The sequence below is a fragment of the Pinus tabuliformis genome, chromosome 9, assembly GCF_031772625.1.
Source record: "Pinus tabuliformis cultivar Carrire ecotype Pingquan chromosome 9, CPIR1, whole genome shotgun sequence".
In the NCBI taxonomy this organism is placed as follows: Eukaryota; Viridiplantae; Streptophyta; class Pinopsida; order Pinales; family Pinaceae; genus Pinus; species Pinus tabuliformis.
The window spans coordinates 69,776,281-69,790,338 of NC_142307.1; the positions used below are offsets into that span (position 1 = coordinate 69,776,281).

Here is a 14,058-nt window from a genome sequence, read left to right on the forward strand (position 1 = left end):
TCATTTACTCCAACAAATTACCATTTCACTATAATATGTATATATTTTAAATTCTACGCAACCTCATATAAATTAAATTATCAAACACTTTCCAAATGTAAAATATCTAGCATTCCTAACCCATGCTAACTGAAGCACGAACATATATTCACGTCAATTAAGACTAACAAAACTAGAATGTTGTCATGTTCACGTGAATTAAAAAGATGTCTGGGAGGCCTCACCATCCTCGAGTCGGAAGTCCTGACCTTATTCTGAGACGGAAAGAGCTAACCAGCCATCTCTAGGGTATTTAATGCCTGGGATATACACGCCGGTTAGCTCGAAAGTCAAAATATTAGTTAATGCCGAAACCGTCTTATCGCGTTAACCGACGTGTATATCTCTGGACATTAAATACCCTGGAGATGGCGGGTTAGCTCTTTCCATTCTCGGACAGGGCAGTCGGAGGGAACGTGCACGATGTTTAACACAGTTCACTACTTGTATCTAGCAACGAAGGAGCCCTGAATGTTTATTTGAGCTTCGATTGTTTGTAATTGAATGAATCTTTGCATGAAAGGAACGCTGAATTAGATCGATCTCGGTGCGAACCTAAACCTCAGAAATTCTGCGTTCAATTCACTTGAAATCAAGAGTTTTTTCGGTGTCCATCGACAGATTCTACTGTAAGATATCGGATTTCAAGTTACCTCTCTAAGACAGCTAGCGGATAGTGGTAAATTATAACTAGCGGTTTTGAACGACCAAGTTCTCAGCAGAACTTTTCCCTTAAACATGCCTTTGGCATAATAATTGAGGGTACATGTTTCCTGAAACAATCCATACAGCTGAGGGTTTAGGGTTTATAAAGGAGTGAGTGATGGCGTCGAAAACAGAGTGTGGGGATGATAGCATATCAGAGACGAAAATGAGTCGCGTTAAGGCTCTCGAGCAAAGACTATCCTCTGAAGGTTCAGATAAGTCACCAGCTGCATTGCCCGCTCGATCAGCAGCATCTCGGGTTTTCACCCGGCATTCAAAGTCGCAAGGTGTGAATCTGTATGACCGTTTCTTCTTTATTTTCAATTTTTTGAAATAAAATGCATCCGTTTTGCTATTAGATGTAAACAATATTTACATACAGGGCATTAAGAAGGAGATACAGGAAAAATCACAACCACCCACGGTTAATAACTACCTTACCATATATGAATCCAAATCCGGGGAGCGAACTAAACCTGTAGCAAACTTCCCTCGTCGAATCCAAGTAGCGGTCCAGTAGTCATAGTTTAGATTGATTTGAAATCCTGATGGGTTTTTTGAGCGTCATGGGGTAAAAACCCTGGGCAACGTTCCACCATCTGTAGAACTTGGATCACAGTTGAAATCTGCTATTCCTGAAAATTGGATCAGATTCTGCTCAAATTTATCGCTGGACTTTTTGCTACAGGTTCAACTTATTCCCGAATTCAGTTTTATACGGAATAAATTCTGAATCAGAATATCCATCAAAATATCCAATACCAAAAGAAATACTAGATTAGACATCCACGAAGGAGCAGTCTCAACGAATTCGACCTTTCCCGACGGCCTTTTCTCCCCAGATGCCGTCCAGGATTCCGCTGGCGATGTCCTTTGGCCCGACTTTGGCTACTGTGTGACCCGTTACTCCATTAGCATGCTCCCACTTCTGTTGATCGTTGGTTCTGAGGTTGACTTGTGAGACATCTTCCTGCTTTTGTTTAATGCAGCCTTCCGCACCCTTTTCGAACTCCATTCCTGCAGTTTCCAGTGTACATATCAAACCCAATGTACTCAGACTTGGCCTTGGAATCGGCCAAGTGTCAACTCGGACTGATTTAAATTTAATGACTTGGTTTGCTAAAAACTACATAATTTTTTTAAAAATTAAATGAAAAAACTATTTTAAATATTCCAATCTCCAAACCATGATTTCAAACTATTAGAGACAAACTATGCAGAATCTGCTCATCTATAAACCATATAAAGGTGAACATATCAAAATGGTACTGAGTGCAATGTATAATAAAAAAAATACATAATCAGCGAAGCTCGAAATGGCCTTTAGAGCCCAAAAATCATGCTACGAGTTACTGGCCTACTCCAAGTTTTTGGCTTTCATAGCTTTGTAGGGTTTAGGGTGGTAGGAATTAGGGTTTAGGTATTTAAGAAAAATTAACTTTATCCTAAACAATGCATTGCAGTGGGGTCCTAGACTAACTTGGCCAAGTGGGATTGGCTTGGTACCAAAGTGGTTGAGTCATGCATTGACTTGGTCGGTTCAGTGCCAAATTGGTCTCTAAATCGAGTATAAGGTTGAGTTGACTTGTGTAATTGTCACACTCTCGAGTAGAAGCTATGATTCATGATCAGGCTTTCATTGGGGCAAACAGTGTAAGCTGTCCTTATTCTCATGATCATCTAAGGCATTAAGTTTTGCGGTTATGACCTTCGAAACACTGATCATTGTCCCTCTTTCCAAAGTGGTTGAGTCATGTATTGGCTTGGTCGGTTCAGTGCCAAATTGGTCTCTAAATCGAGTATAAGGTTGAGTTGACTTGTGTAATTGTCACACTCTCGAGTAGAAGCTATGATTCATGATCAGGCTTTCATTGGGGCAAACAGCATAAGCTGTCCTTATTCTCGTGATCATCTAAGGCATTAAGTTTTGCATGACCTTCCAAACACTGATCACTGCCCCTCTTAAAGCAGATACAACCAATGTTTTACGACTCCGACTCCGACTCCGACTCGGCCGAGGATCGACTCCGACTCCGACTCCGACTCGGTAATGACTCGGCCGGCTCGATTTCAATGACTCGGTCGTTGTAAAAAATACATTAAATATTTATTTTTTTATTAAAAAACATAATTTTAAATATTTTAAACATAATTTTAAAGATTTTCATTCATGTTTCCAAACACACAGTGGGTGAAGACAGTTTTGGAATTTATTGAAGGTGCTTGGCCCTTTCTTCTAGACCACATATGTATTATGAAGTATCTGTGGCTCCATTGAAGCTACCTGGAACTATAATCTTGAGCAGTCACATAAAATGCTTGAATCTCCATGTTCATTGCACATGCTAAGTATGAGTTCTGTTGAGGTTATGACAATGTTTGCATTAACAGTTTTGTTGGTGACTCTTCATCCTACAGCAGCATGTAAAAGTTACACAATTAACCAGTCCTATTGTTTGCAGCATTAAGGTGATTGAAGAAGTCTTGGTAACAGTATGGTGGTGGAGCACATACATGTGCATTGATCTTTGGATCCTTGATCAAAATTTCTGAAAGGGTTTGTATTGTTGATATGAGTATTTTCATAAACATTATTGTCCATACTGTGATAGACAGAAGATGCAGCCTTCTCTTCTGTAACTTTTGATCCATCACATGTGAAGGTTTAGGTCTAAATATTGACTCTACCGTAGTCACTATCAATACCCTGGTTTCACAGTCACTACAACTCTACAGGAGTAAGTTCTGAGTACAGTGACAATGACACTATCAATAGTATGGTAGTATATAATAAAGTTGACATGATATAGATGCATTGCATGGATGTATGACTGGATGTTCATGTTGACATTACCTTTAGACAATACCATTGATCTACATGACATCACAATGCCCTTGGTATGTGACAGCATTAGCACTAGCAGTCACCCTATTGAAATTTGACACCAGTGACTTCTATATTGTGAGACAGTGACCTATTAGTATTGACAACGAGACAACCTTTACTTTGATATGTGACTATGACCGTGAAACTTTGGCAACAGTAATAACACTATACACCTTCAGCAAATCTTCACCTTCAGTAATAACACTTATATTGTGATTTGGGGAGTGACTCGGCCAGCTACCCGGCCGGGTTGACCGAGTCACATATGACTCGGCTGAGTCATATGTGACTCGGTCAACCGAACCGGGTAGCTGGCCGAGTCACTCCCCAGGCCTTTGACTCGGTTCGACTCGGCCGAGTCGGAGTCGATTCGGCCGTTTTGTAAAACAATGGATACAACACATAGTAAAGAAGGGAGAGGTGAACTACAGTCCTCTAATTTTGTCGCAACCTTCTCAAACTCCTGCTCAAAATCTGAGATCTCTAAATCATCCAATTCCACAAAGTCATCATTACTTCTGTTATCTGAAAGTTTGAAACACCTTCCTCTTTTGTAGCATCTTGGTTGAGGCTTGTAGTTGTTGATAGCTGCTTCCTCAACTATATTCGTCCACACCTTACATTGTGACATAGGCAGATCCTTATCATGGATCATAGCCTTGGTTGCCCCAATGATCGCCCTGTTTTTCCTCTCTGCCACTCCATCCTATTGCAGATTATATGGCACTCTCAGCTCCTCCTTAATCCCTGCTTCCTTGTAGAAATTCTTGAAGTCGTTGGGGGTAAATTCGCTCCCATTATTCGACCTCAGGATCTTGATCTTCCTCCTCGTCTGGTTTTCCACAAGAGCCTTAAACTCTTGAAATTGACGGAAGACCTCATCCTTGGTCTTTAGGAATTTAATCCAAGTCCTTATGGAGAATCATCTATGAATATAACATAATAACAATAGCTAGTCACAAACTCCACTGACATGGGACCACACACATCTGAATGTATCAAATCTAACACACCCTTGGACATGCTCTCTTTGCTTAGAAAAGCATCCTTGGCATACTTGCCAAGTGCACATCCCTTGCGCTCTCTCACATCCAACACACCCTTGGACATGCTCTCTTTGCTTAGAAAAGCATCCTTGGCATACTTGCCAAGTGCACATCCCTTGCGCTCTCTCACATCCAACACACCCTTGGACATGCTCTCTTTGCTTAGAAAAGCATCCTTGGCATACTTGCCAAGTGCACATCCCTTGCGCTCTCCATTTTGCTCTACACTGAACTCCAGAAGACCAGTGACCATCTCTTGTAACAATGGTAAAGCTGTATAGTGTAAGTGACCAATCCTCTTGTGCCACAACTCACATAGGTTGTATTAGGGCTCATACCAGTTGTGCTATCAACAAGTACATGTTACCCTCACTGCCTCCAATCACTCTACTTGAGCTAAGTTCAGATCCCCTCAACTTGACAAGTACCTGTCCACTTGTAAAGTCAACCTCAAAACCCTTGTCTTCCATAGTAGATACTGAGAGTGAATTTTCTCAAGCCTTGGTGCATGCCATTGGGAACATAATCCTTGGGGTTATGTAAATTTGGCACATTCACTTGAGTGAAAGGCGAAAAGCCCCAAACGAAGGCCAAGAGCCATAAGAAGTCCAAGAGACCTCTTGGAATATGAAACCAAGGGTCAAAAAATTGTGTATTAATATGTATATCTTGTGAATAATATGCATCACATGATTTATCTAAATTGGTCTCTTATTTTTCGGTGTGTTCAACAGTGGTATCAGAGCCAAGTTTAGGCGCTTCTTCCCTTGCTTAGTGTAACTCCTTTCTATGCTTATAGCTTTACTAGTTTTGCCATCTCTTTTTGTTGCTCTATTCGTTCTCTGTCATCTCTACGAAAGGTATTTTTTAACTCCTTTTCTGCCCTGTGCTAGGGATTTCTAAGTCTGAAGAATTCTAGTTAATGAGTATCAGAGCATTTGGCGTTACTCTCTCCCATGTATCACTTCCCTTGGCATGAGCATTACTTTTTCTACACTCCTCGTTTGATGCTAGTATCTATCTCTCTGTGGCATTGGTATTAACTCTTGCTCGTAAGTCTTTTCCTATGAATCCCCAAACCATCGCTCTTTATGAAATTGAAATAGACCAAAATGAAAATCCTTAGAGTCTCGTATTGCGATAGCTAGGGCTTTCCCTAACTGCACTGTAGCTGTTACTAAGGGATTCACCAAGGAAGTTTTATGGTCGTGATAATGTTTTCCCATGGAGCCTCTGGATAGCCTGCGCGCTTCCTCACTAGAGTTGGAGTGAAATACAACATCATTGAAGGAATAAGAGCATTTTCCTTCAAATTTTCCATTGTCCCCTGTGTGTGGATGCAATCGATCTTGTTTTGGGTGTTGGGCAAGAGACCATACTTGTTCATACGTTGCAACAAGGCTTCTCCTTCAAGTATCGGGCGAGGGTTTTCTCGTCTAGCGTTAAGAAGCACACTTTTTGCATTTTGTATGCAACTTAGCGTATATTGAACCCTCCGGAGCTCTCCCATATTTCAAATATGGTGGGCTTATGCCTTCTTTAATGGGCATTGCAACATCTCAGAGTGTATGTTATTATTTTTTGTCAAATATTTAGAGGCAAAGTAGAGAACATTGCACTCAATTGTAAGAAAAAGGGTGCAGGAGATGGGTCAGTTGGAATGCTTTCTTCTCTTCTTGTTGCAATATTATTTGGGTGTTTAAATGTAAGGTTGATAAATCTAATATGGGTTGTCGTTACATGTATGCATACTCATACAAAGACACATAAGACAACAAAGGATGGTGAACCTTTAGATCCCATTAGTGAGCTTCCACTAATTGCTGAAAATGATATAAGTGTGCCACGGTTGATAGAAGTTCACTATTATGGAATAGTTCATGTGGTGCAAAAGCTTTATGATGAATTTGAACCTTTGGGATTCTGGAGAGGTGTTATGTTGGCACTTATCATGGTGAGCAATCCTTCTATCTGGTTTATGATCTATACAAATTTATTGAAGCGCATTAGAGCCAAGCATGCCTTGAAATCGTGACATGCAATTGTTAATTATGGCTTCATTTATGGTTTCCATGATATTCAATAGCATATTGTAAATGCTATCTTATCATAAATGCACTCTATTTTCATTTGTTATTTGGAGAACAAGAGCATTGCATCTTTCATATCATCAAGTAGATCGAGTCATATCATCAAGCAGGAAAATATCCAATCCCGAAAAGAAGGTGGCCATGGTAGGCAAGTTGCATAGAGTTATCTCTTTGTTACACTAGAAGAAGAAAAAAGTGAAAATGATGAAGACTCCGTGTTATATTTCTTGAATATATAAACTTCAAGAGTGATATAAAGACTTGGATATCACTCATTTGATGTAGTGGTGCGTTTTCGGTTGAAGCGAATACCGTTTATTTGCCAGCTTGAGAAAATGGCCAAACTTGATGGATTATTAGAGTTGTTGAACAGTCTAACACTCTTTATTGTTCATAACACAATCAAAATTAGCAAGGCAACTCTCACTGATATTCAGACGTGTTTACAAAATGCACAAGACAAGATTGAGTTTCTGCAGCTTAAATCTTTAGCTCCAACATGATGAACTACAACAAAGGAATAGACATTCTAAACTGGTTCTTGTTCAGAACAATTCTTTGTTTGAAATTGATTCCCATCAGCAACTAGCACTTGATCAGATCAGTGATGCCACTTCAGGAGCAAATTCACAGGAAGATACAAAGGTTTTGCTTGCACTTCCCAAGCCCATTATTAGACCTTGGGAAGAAGTCATTAACAACAAGCACAAAATTTGTCTTAGATATGAAAGGGTGTGACCTTTCACATTCCGGACTACTCCAAACCAATCTAGTTTTAGAGTGTTGGATTTCTTCAGGACAACTCATCTTCTCTTGCTCCTTTTCCACAACCACTTTAGATTCTTAGATGCCAACATTGTGATTGGATCAACCACGTGAAAGATTAGTGTTTTGATCTTCACCCTTGTGAGCATTGTGGAAAACATACTCATTATTTAGACAAATATTCCAGACACAAGACCCCTGCAAGAGCAAAGATTCACCTTGAATGGATCGCTTCTTGGCAATGGTCTTCAACAACCAAGAAGATATATCAGTTATACCTCATAGTTCATTCTCGATCATTGACACGTCTTGTAGTGGATATATCTTCATCTTCTCACCTTATATTTGACAAGGGGGGAATTGATAGTCAACTACTATATTCGAAATTATATCAAGCGAGCTTGAGCCACAGCCTGAACTAGAGCCTGCAGCTAAAGCCTAGAGCTAGAGTCATAGTTGTAGCTAGAGATAGACTCATGTTCCATGAGCATGATTTGGTTGGTAGCTGGCCATCAACCACCATCGTAGAATACTTTGTCTTATACTGACCAACTCATCAGTTTGTGGTCATCTTTAAACCATCATCAGGGAGCACTTCCACTTTGCAAAAGACTTTAGCATCTAGCCAGATTCAAAATTGTTCCTGGAACTGCTTTGAGCCACGTTCTAGAGTTGGTGATTAGCCTTAAACCTCCACCGGTAGAAGACTTTGGCTTCTGCTACTTAATTTGGTTTGTGGTCTTCCTTAAACCACCATTTTAGAGAGGCCATCTAGCCATTGGCTGTTATCCACTTGTGTATTTCAGCTCCCTTTTTGGACTCACATACACCCCTTTGGATTAAAGGGGGGAATGTTGGAAACATAATTCTTGGGGTATGTAAATTTTGCACATTCACTTGAGTGGAAGGTGAAAAGCCTGAAGTGAAGGCCAAGAGTCACGAGAAGGCTAAGAGACCTCTTGGAAAATGAAACCATGGGTGAAAAAATAGTGCATTAATATGTATATCTTGTGAATAATATGCATCACACGATTTATCTAAATTGGTCTATTATTTTTGTGTGTTCAACATATACAATACCTCATTCGCCTCCATTGGACTTCCAAAATCCAACTAAAACTGTATGGTTCCCACTCTCTCTACTGCATAATTGGCATTGTCATGAAGCTCCACGTGTAGGTTTTTATGCTTCTTTGCCATACTAGTGAAGAGATCTCAAGATCTCGTCATGTGGTGGAATGCTCCACCATCCACGAACCACATCCCTTTTGTAACAGTGCAAGAAAAGCAAGACACCATTGAGAACTTTTTCTCAAACTTGGTGGCCAACACATCCATCTATGTAGATGCTGCCACAGGTGCCTTTCCCTTGCCCTTCTTGTTCGGACATTGATCTGCAAAGTGGCCAAACTTTTGACATGCAAAGCATTTCACTTTGCTCATGTCCCTCTTCTTGTGAGCTTGTGAAGTAGCTCCTCCACCTAGGTTCTGTTTGGCCTTCGTCTTGCCCTTCCTTGCCTAATTGGCAAGTGCAGGGTTCTCCAGGCTCCTCATCCCCACTTTTACATTGTTTGCCAGACAATGACTCCTAGATTTCCCTTTGAGTGAAGTCATCCCACAGTTTGGCCGAATCAGGAAGTTTCTCTCATGCTAGAACACCTGTCACAAAGGCAACCCATTGTTCTTTGAACCCGCTCAAGACTATCCTTACAGGATCCTCATCTGACATGGCTACCTCAACAACTCCAAGCTCATCTTGAACTTGCTGAATCCTAGTGAGATATGATGCCACTGTGTCTGATCTAGTCATCTTGGTGTTCCTTAACTTTTCCCTTAACACCATTTTCTGGTTTTGGTTATCACTCTGGTATAAATTCATCAGAGTGGTCCACATCTCATTGGCACTCTTCTTTCCTGATAGGTGAGGGATCACATGATCCTTCACCACATCCATGATGACACACCTAACTTTCACATTCTTCAAATCATGGGCAGCCAATGCTGTAGCATTTGTAAGATGTGTAACTTTAGTTTCTGCAAACTCCCATAGATTGTTCTCCATGACAATCAACAATATTTTCTCCTTCCATGGACTTAAATTCAATGCCCCTTCTAGTCAGCCTTCATACCTCAACTTGGTAGAAGACATTTTCCTATATCAAACCCTCAACTACAAAACCCTTTCCCTGAAAAATCAAAATCTGCTGCTGTAAACCTTTGTGCTACTGATTTCACTCTTTATAGAGCTTAAGGCCGCTCTGATACCATGTTAAATACTAGGTCTAGTCTATTTCACACAACCATTATTCTATACCTAGACATTTATTTAACCAGTAAACTAATTTTTTGAACTGTTGAAAATAAACACACTGATATTTTACTTTGAAAATTCAGTCATAAACAACACATAAATCTGCCCAATCTCAGCTTCCTTCACATTGATTTATTTGGAAAATTTAGGGTCTAGATCTACAGAGAAAAACATAGAAATTACAACAATTGTTTGAACCTAGAAATGATCTGCTGGTTTTTCGGCATAGAGAAAAATCAATCTCTAGAGGACAACTCGGACCTGGTAAATTCTTGGCCTGTACCTGCAAGTTTCAACCTCCTTCTGATTGTATGGATGCACCCTGGAATTCTCAGTTTGACTAGTAAATTTGGCCTCCAAGTCTCGACCTCTCCTCAGTTGGAACTTGGTCCTCCCCTCTCACGGTTTTGGCATGCTCAAATTTTCAGCCCCTCTTTCTCCAAATCTCGACCCCTCTTTCTCCAAATCTTGACCCCCTCACTCAGGTTCTTGGCCTCCACAATTTTCCTCTCTAAACGTAACTTGTTAAACACTTTTCTCTTTCTCTTCAATATTTAGCAAACTTGCAATATCACTCGTTCAAATCCTCTGCAAGCACTTCCTTTACTGAGATAAAGGAGAGATCACTCCCAACTTCTGCCTAAGATATTCAAAAGTTTCTCTGGGCAGAGGTTTGGTAAAGATGTCAACAATATGTTCTTTGGTGCCAATATATTCCATCTTTGACATTTTGCTTGACGACTTGTTCTATGAGGAAATGATACTTGATTGGAATATGCTTTGTTTTCGAGTGCATGACAGGATTTTTTGACATATTGACTGCACTAGTGTTGTCACATAAAATAACAATGGGCTAATCATATTCCACTTTGATGTCCTGTAAAGTTTGTTTCATTTAGGGAACGTGGGTACAACAGTTTGCTGCTGCTATGTATTCAATGCCAGCTGTAGAAAGAGAAATTGATGATTGATTTTTGCTTGACCAAGATACAAGGCAATCTCCTAAGAAAAATGCACTCCCACTAGTGCTTTTTCTATCATCAATGCTACCTGCCCAATTAACATCTGTGTATGTTAATGTGAAATTTGTACTCTTGGGATTGTTGACCACACATGTATCAACTACCCCAAGATGCAGAGTACATGTCAGCAGATGAAATACAGGGATGGGTTATTGAGGTCTAGGCATAGCTTGCTTGTACAGGAACATATTTTGTATTTCTATGTGCTAAATTTCCTAACCCTATCATCTGGTTTATTATTTTCTAGCATATTAGATCTACTGAATAAAAACATGGCTAGAGTTCTAACTTAAACATTCAACGGAAGCAAATTAAATAACCAATCTCAATCACATAAGCACACACAAATATCCTGTCCAATCAAATAGTTCTTCATTAATAATTCAGAACCTACTCGGGCTCTCTTATTGGGAAAATGGCCCACTGAGGAAATTACATACACAATAATGAACCTGGATCTGATCCAACTGAGCAAGCCCTAGACATGTCCTTCAATCTGTCTTTGTTGATCTGGATCTCCCTTGCTGCTCTTTGCACCTTCCTCAGACTCAACACTCTTGAATGGAGGTCCTTCTCCACCTAAGATCTCTCTCTCAGTGTGCCTTGTGCTCAAGATGTCTTGTATGTTTTCTCCCTTGGCCTAGCCTTTCTTTTATAAGCTTTGAGTTATAACTGAATCCATAACTCCAATCTCCAAAGTGATTGATGGTTGAGATTAGATCTCACATCGGTTGAGATCCATGGTTGAGATTCATCTAATTAACTAATGCAAAACCTTTGTATTTCATTAGATTAACCCACTTTATCTTATTAAAGAAACTACTTTAATCTGTAGAGTAACTGCTAAGGTTAAGGGTGTATTATGCAACTTCTGCATGCCTAGACACTTAGATCTGTGCAGAAGTACCTGGCCAAGCTACAAACATCAACACTATGCAAGATAATATATGGCATATAGTGGCTTATTTTGTGCAATCAATAATTTGGCTTTAAAACAAATAATCTCTTTGCTATGTCTAATTTTATGCTATTATTTCTAGATTCTGAAGCAAATGATCCTATATACAACCAATTATTGCAGCCTATACATGAAAATTTGCTTTGCTCCAATTCACAGGTATGGTTCTATTTCAATTTTGATACTTGTATTCATTTTTATTAGCTCAGATGGTAGTTAGTTCTGTTAATATTTTTAATTTATTATATTACTATCACAGAAAGTATTGATTCAAAATTTGGTCCAGAGTCACGAGGAAAGAGTAGGAGGTGATACCATCAAAGGCATTTTACATGATATTTTTAGAAGTGGTGATGATGCTAGTAATTATATGAGGGGTGCATCAGACACCAATTTACAGGATAAATTTGTTCATCTTGAAAATCATGTTATCCAAGGCAATGCTTCTGCAAAGGCACGTCTTAGGGCTCTACGCAGTCGTGGAAAGCGTTCACGGAAACATATGTCTATGCGACAGCATCGTCAATGTGGATCTTTCGACTTTCCCAGGAAGTATCAAAGGTGATTGTTATTTTCTTAATCGAGAGACCTCTCTTCCTGCTTATGTTCTATCATTTTATGATCGCCCATCTCACAATAACTTATTTATATTTCGTTTGTGTAACAGAACACAGGTCTGGGTCATTTGTAACTTTCCTAATTTTTCTGTAGTCAGTATTCTCTGTTAGAAGCACGTAAATGGTTTACTATAGAGTATAGTTGGCATCAATTGAGCAGAGAAGTCTCTTTTGAAAAAATCAAGGGTGTTCTAAGATGTGTATTCTTTATTGGACGATAAACTTGAAAGATACGCTTTTTACACTGGAGACATAGGAGCATTTATGTTCACATAGGATCTGTCTGCATGGAAAATTATGCCTTGTTACAGTTGTATATGCATATTCTTAATGAATTATATCGTACATGGTAAAATTATAAAATAAATGTTTACAGCTAATCTAACAGTTGTGTTTTATTTCAGACAAGACAGACATTCTCTCATGATTATTAGGTTTTAACCATATTTCCTAAACGTTGCTGAAACACTTGTAGGTATGATATGCTTTTGCCAATGCACGAAATGTGGAAAGAGTACATAGGAGAACTCCTCAGAAATTGCAGGTAAGCTTCAACATTTGTTGATTGTGATCTAGACATACAAGACAGAAATATAAAATCAACAACTAGAATGCTAGATGGACTACTAGTACCAAGTCAAACATCTCACTTGGGCTCTTGACCTGAACTGACAGGCAGTAGTTGTTTCAGGAAAAGGAGTATTGAGCAGTGCCTTCTGGCGGCAGACTTTCATGGGGCCATTTTAGCTGGTATTCAAATGAAATATTTTTTAATTTCAAAGCTGCAGGGACATTTGTGCAGTATTAGTATTTTTAGAAATAACAGTTACATCTTACTGCATGTCTATCAAACTAAAGGCCACATCAATAAAGCATAGCAGTCTGATTCCATAATTTACTATTGGTCTTTCTATCTATTTATTTATTTATTTTGTGGATGGCAGTTGTTGAAAGTAAAAACAAAAGCTTTATAGGAGTACAAGGCATCATGGTTCGAGAAACCACGAACACATTTGGAATCCTCACCTCAGAAAATAAATTTCGAGGTACACTTGGTATTATTCTTAGCTATTTTGCATGAATCCTCACCTCAGAAAATAAATTTCGAGGTACACTTGGTGGTATTATCCTTAGTCATTTGCATGAATGATTCTACATTGGGAAGACAACCTCCTTTTTTCAAGTTCTCCATGAGAGTCAGTTTTCTCTACAGGCAGTTGCTTTGTTGAGCTGTGGGAATTGATCATTAGCATAGAACATACTCTGTTTGAACTCGTTGCAATTGCTTTTCTGACATGTAAGAAAGTATAAAGGTGGAACTACCGCAACTTTCAAGAACATATTGGAGCTACTTTTTCTTAAAGAACAAAAAATTTAAACTAGGGCATGGTCAGAACTGAAAAGACCCTTTAGAAAGTCCATTCTTGCTACGTAGTCTATAATCAAAAAGAGATCAAGCATAACCATTTGTAACACAACTAATACTACCTTGTTCATTGGTTTTCACTCTTTTTTGTCTATTCGAGTAATGCTACTTTATTGATAATGGGAACTTAACAAGGTTGGAGCAAAGGTTAGTACAAATAAACAAACAAAATACATGGCTGATTTATTCTAT

General features: G+C 39.1%; 1 protein-coding gene across 4 annotated transcripts in view; it reads left to right on the forward strand.

Annotated features, from left to right (window-relative positions):
- Positions 1-410: 410 nt before the first annotated feature.
- Positions 411-14,058, forward strand: part of LOC149147150 (ribonuclease MRP protein subunit POP4-like) — an 81,592-nt gene continuing 67,944 nt past the window's right edge. Inside the window, exons 1-6 of one of the 4 annotated variants that reach the window (XM_089441137.1) lie at positions 411-1,031; positions 11,906-11,982; positions 12,083-12,384; positions 12,916-12,984; positions 13,132-13,190; positions 13,385-13,495. In XM_089441137.1, coding sequence (XP_089297263.1) covers positions 863-1,031; positions 11,906-11,982; positions 12,083-12,384; positions 12,916-12,984; positions 13,132-13,190; positions 13,385-13,495 — 787 coding nt within the window. In that variant the 5' untranslated portion in view covers positions 411-862. The remainder of the gene's footprint in view (positions 1,032-11,905; positions 11,983-12,082; positions 12,385-12,915; positions 12,985-13,131; positions 13,191-13,384; positions 13,496-14,058) is intronic. The other 3 variants (XM_089441138.1, XM_089441139.1, XM_089441140.1) reach the window with 3 other exon arrangements.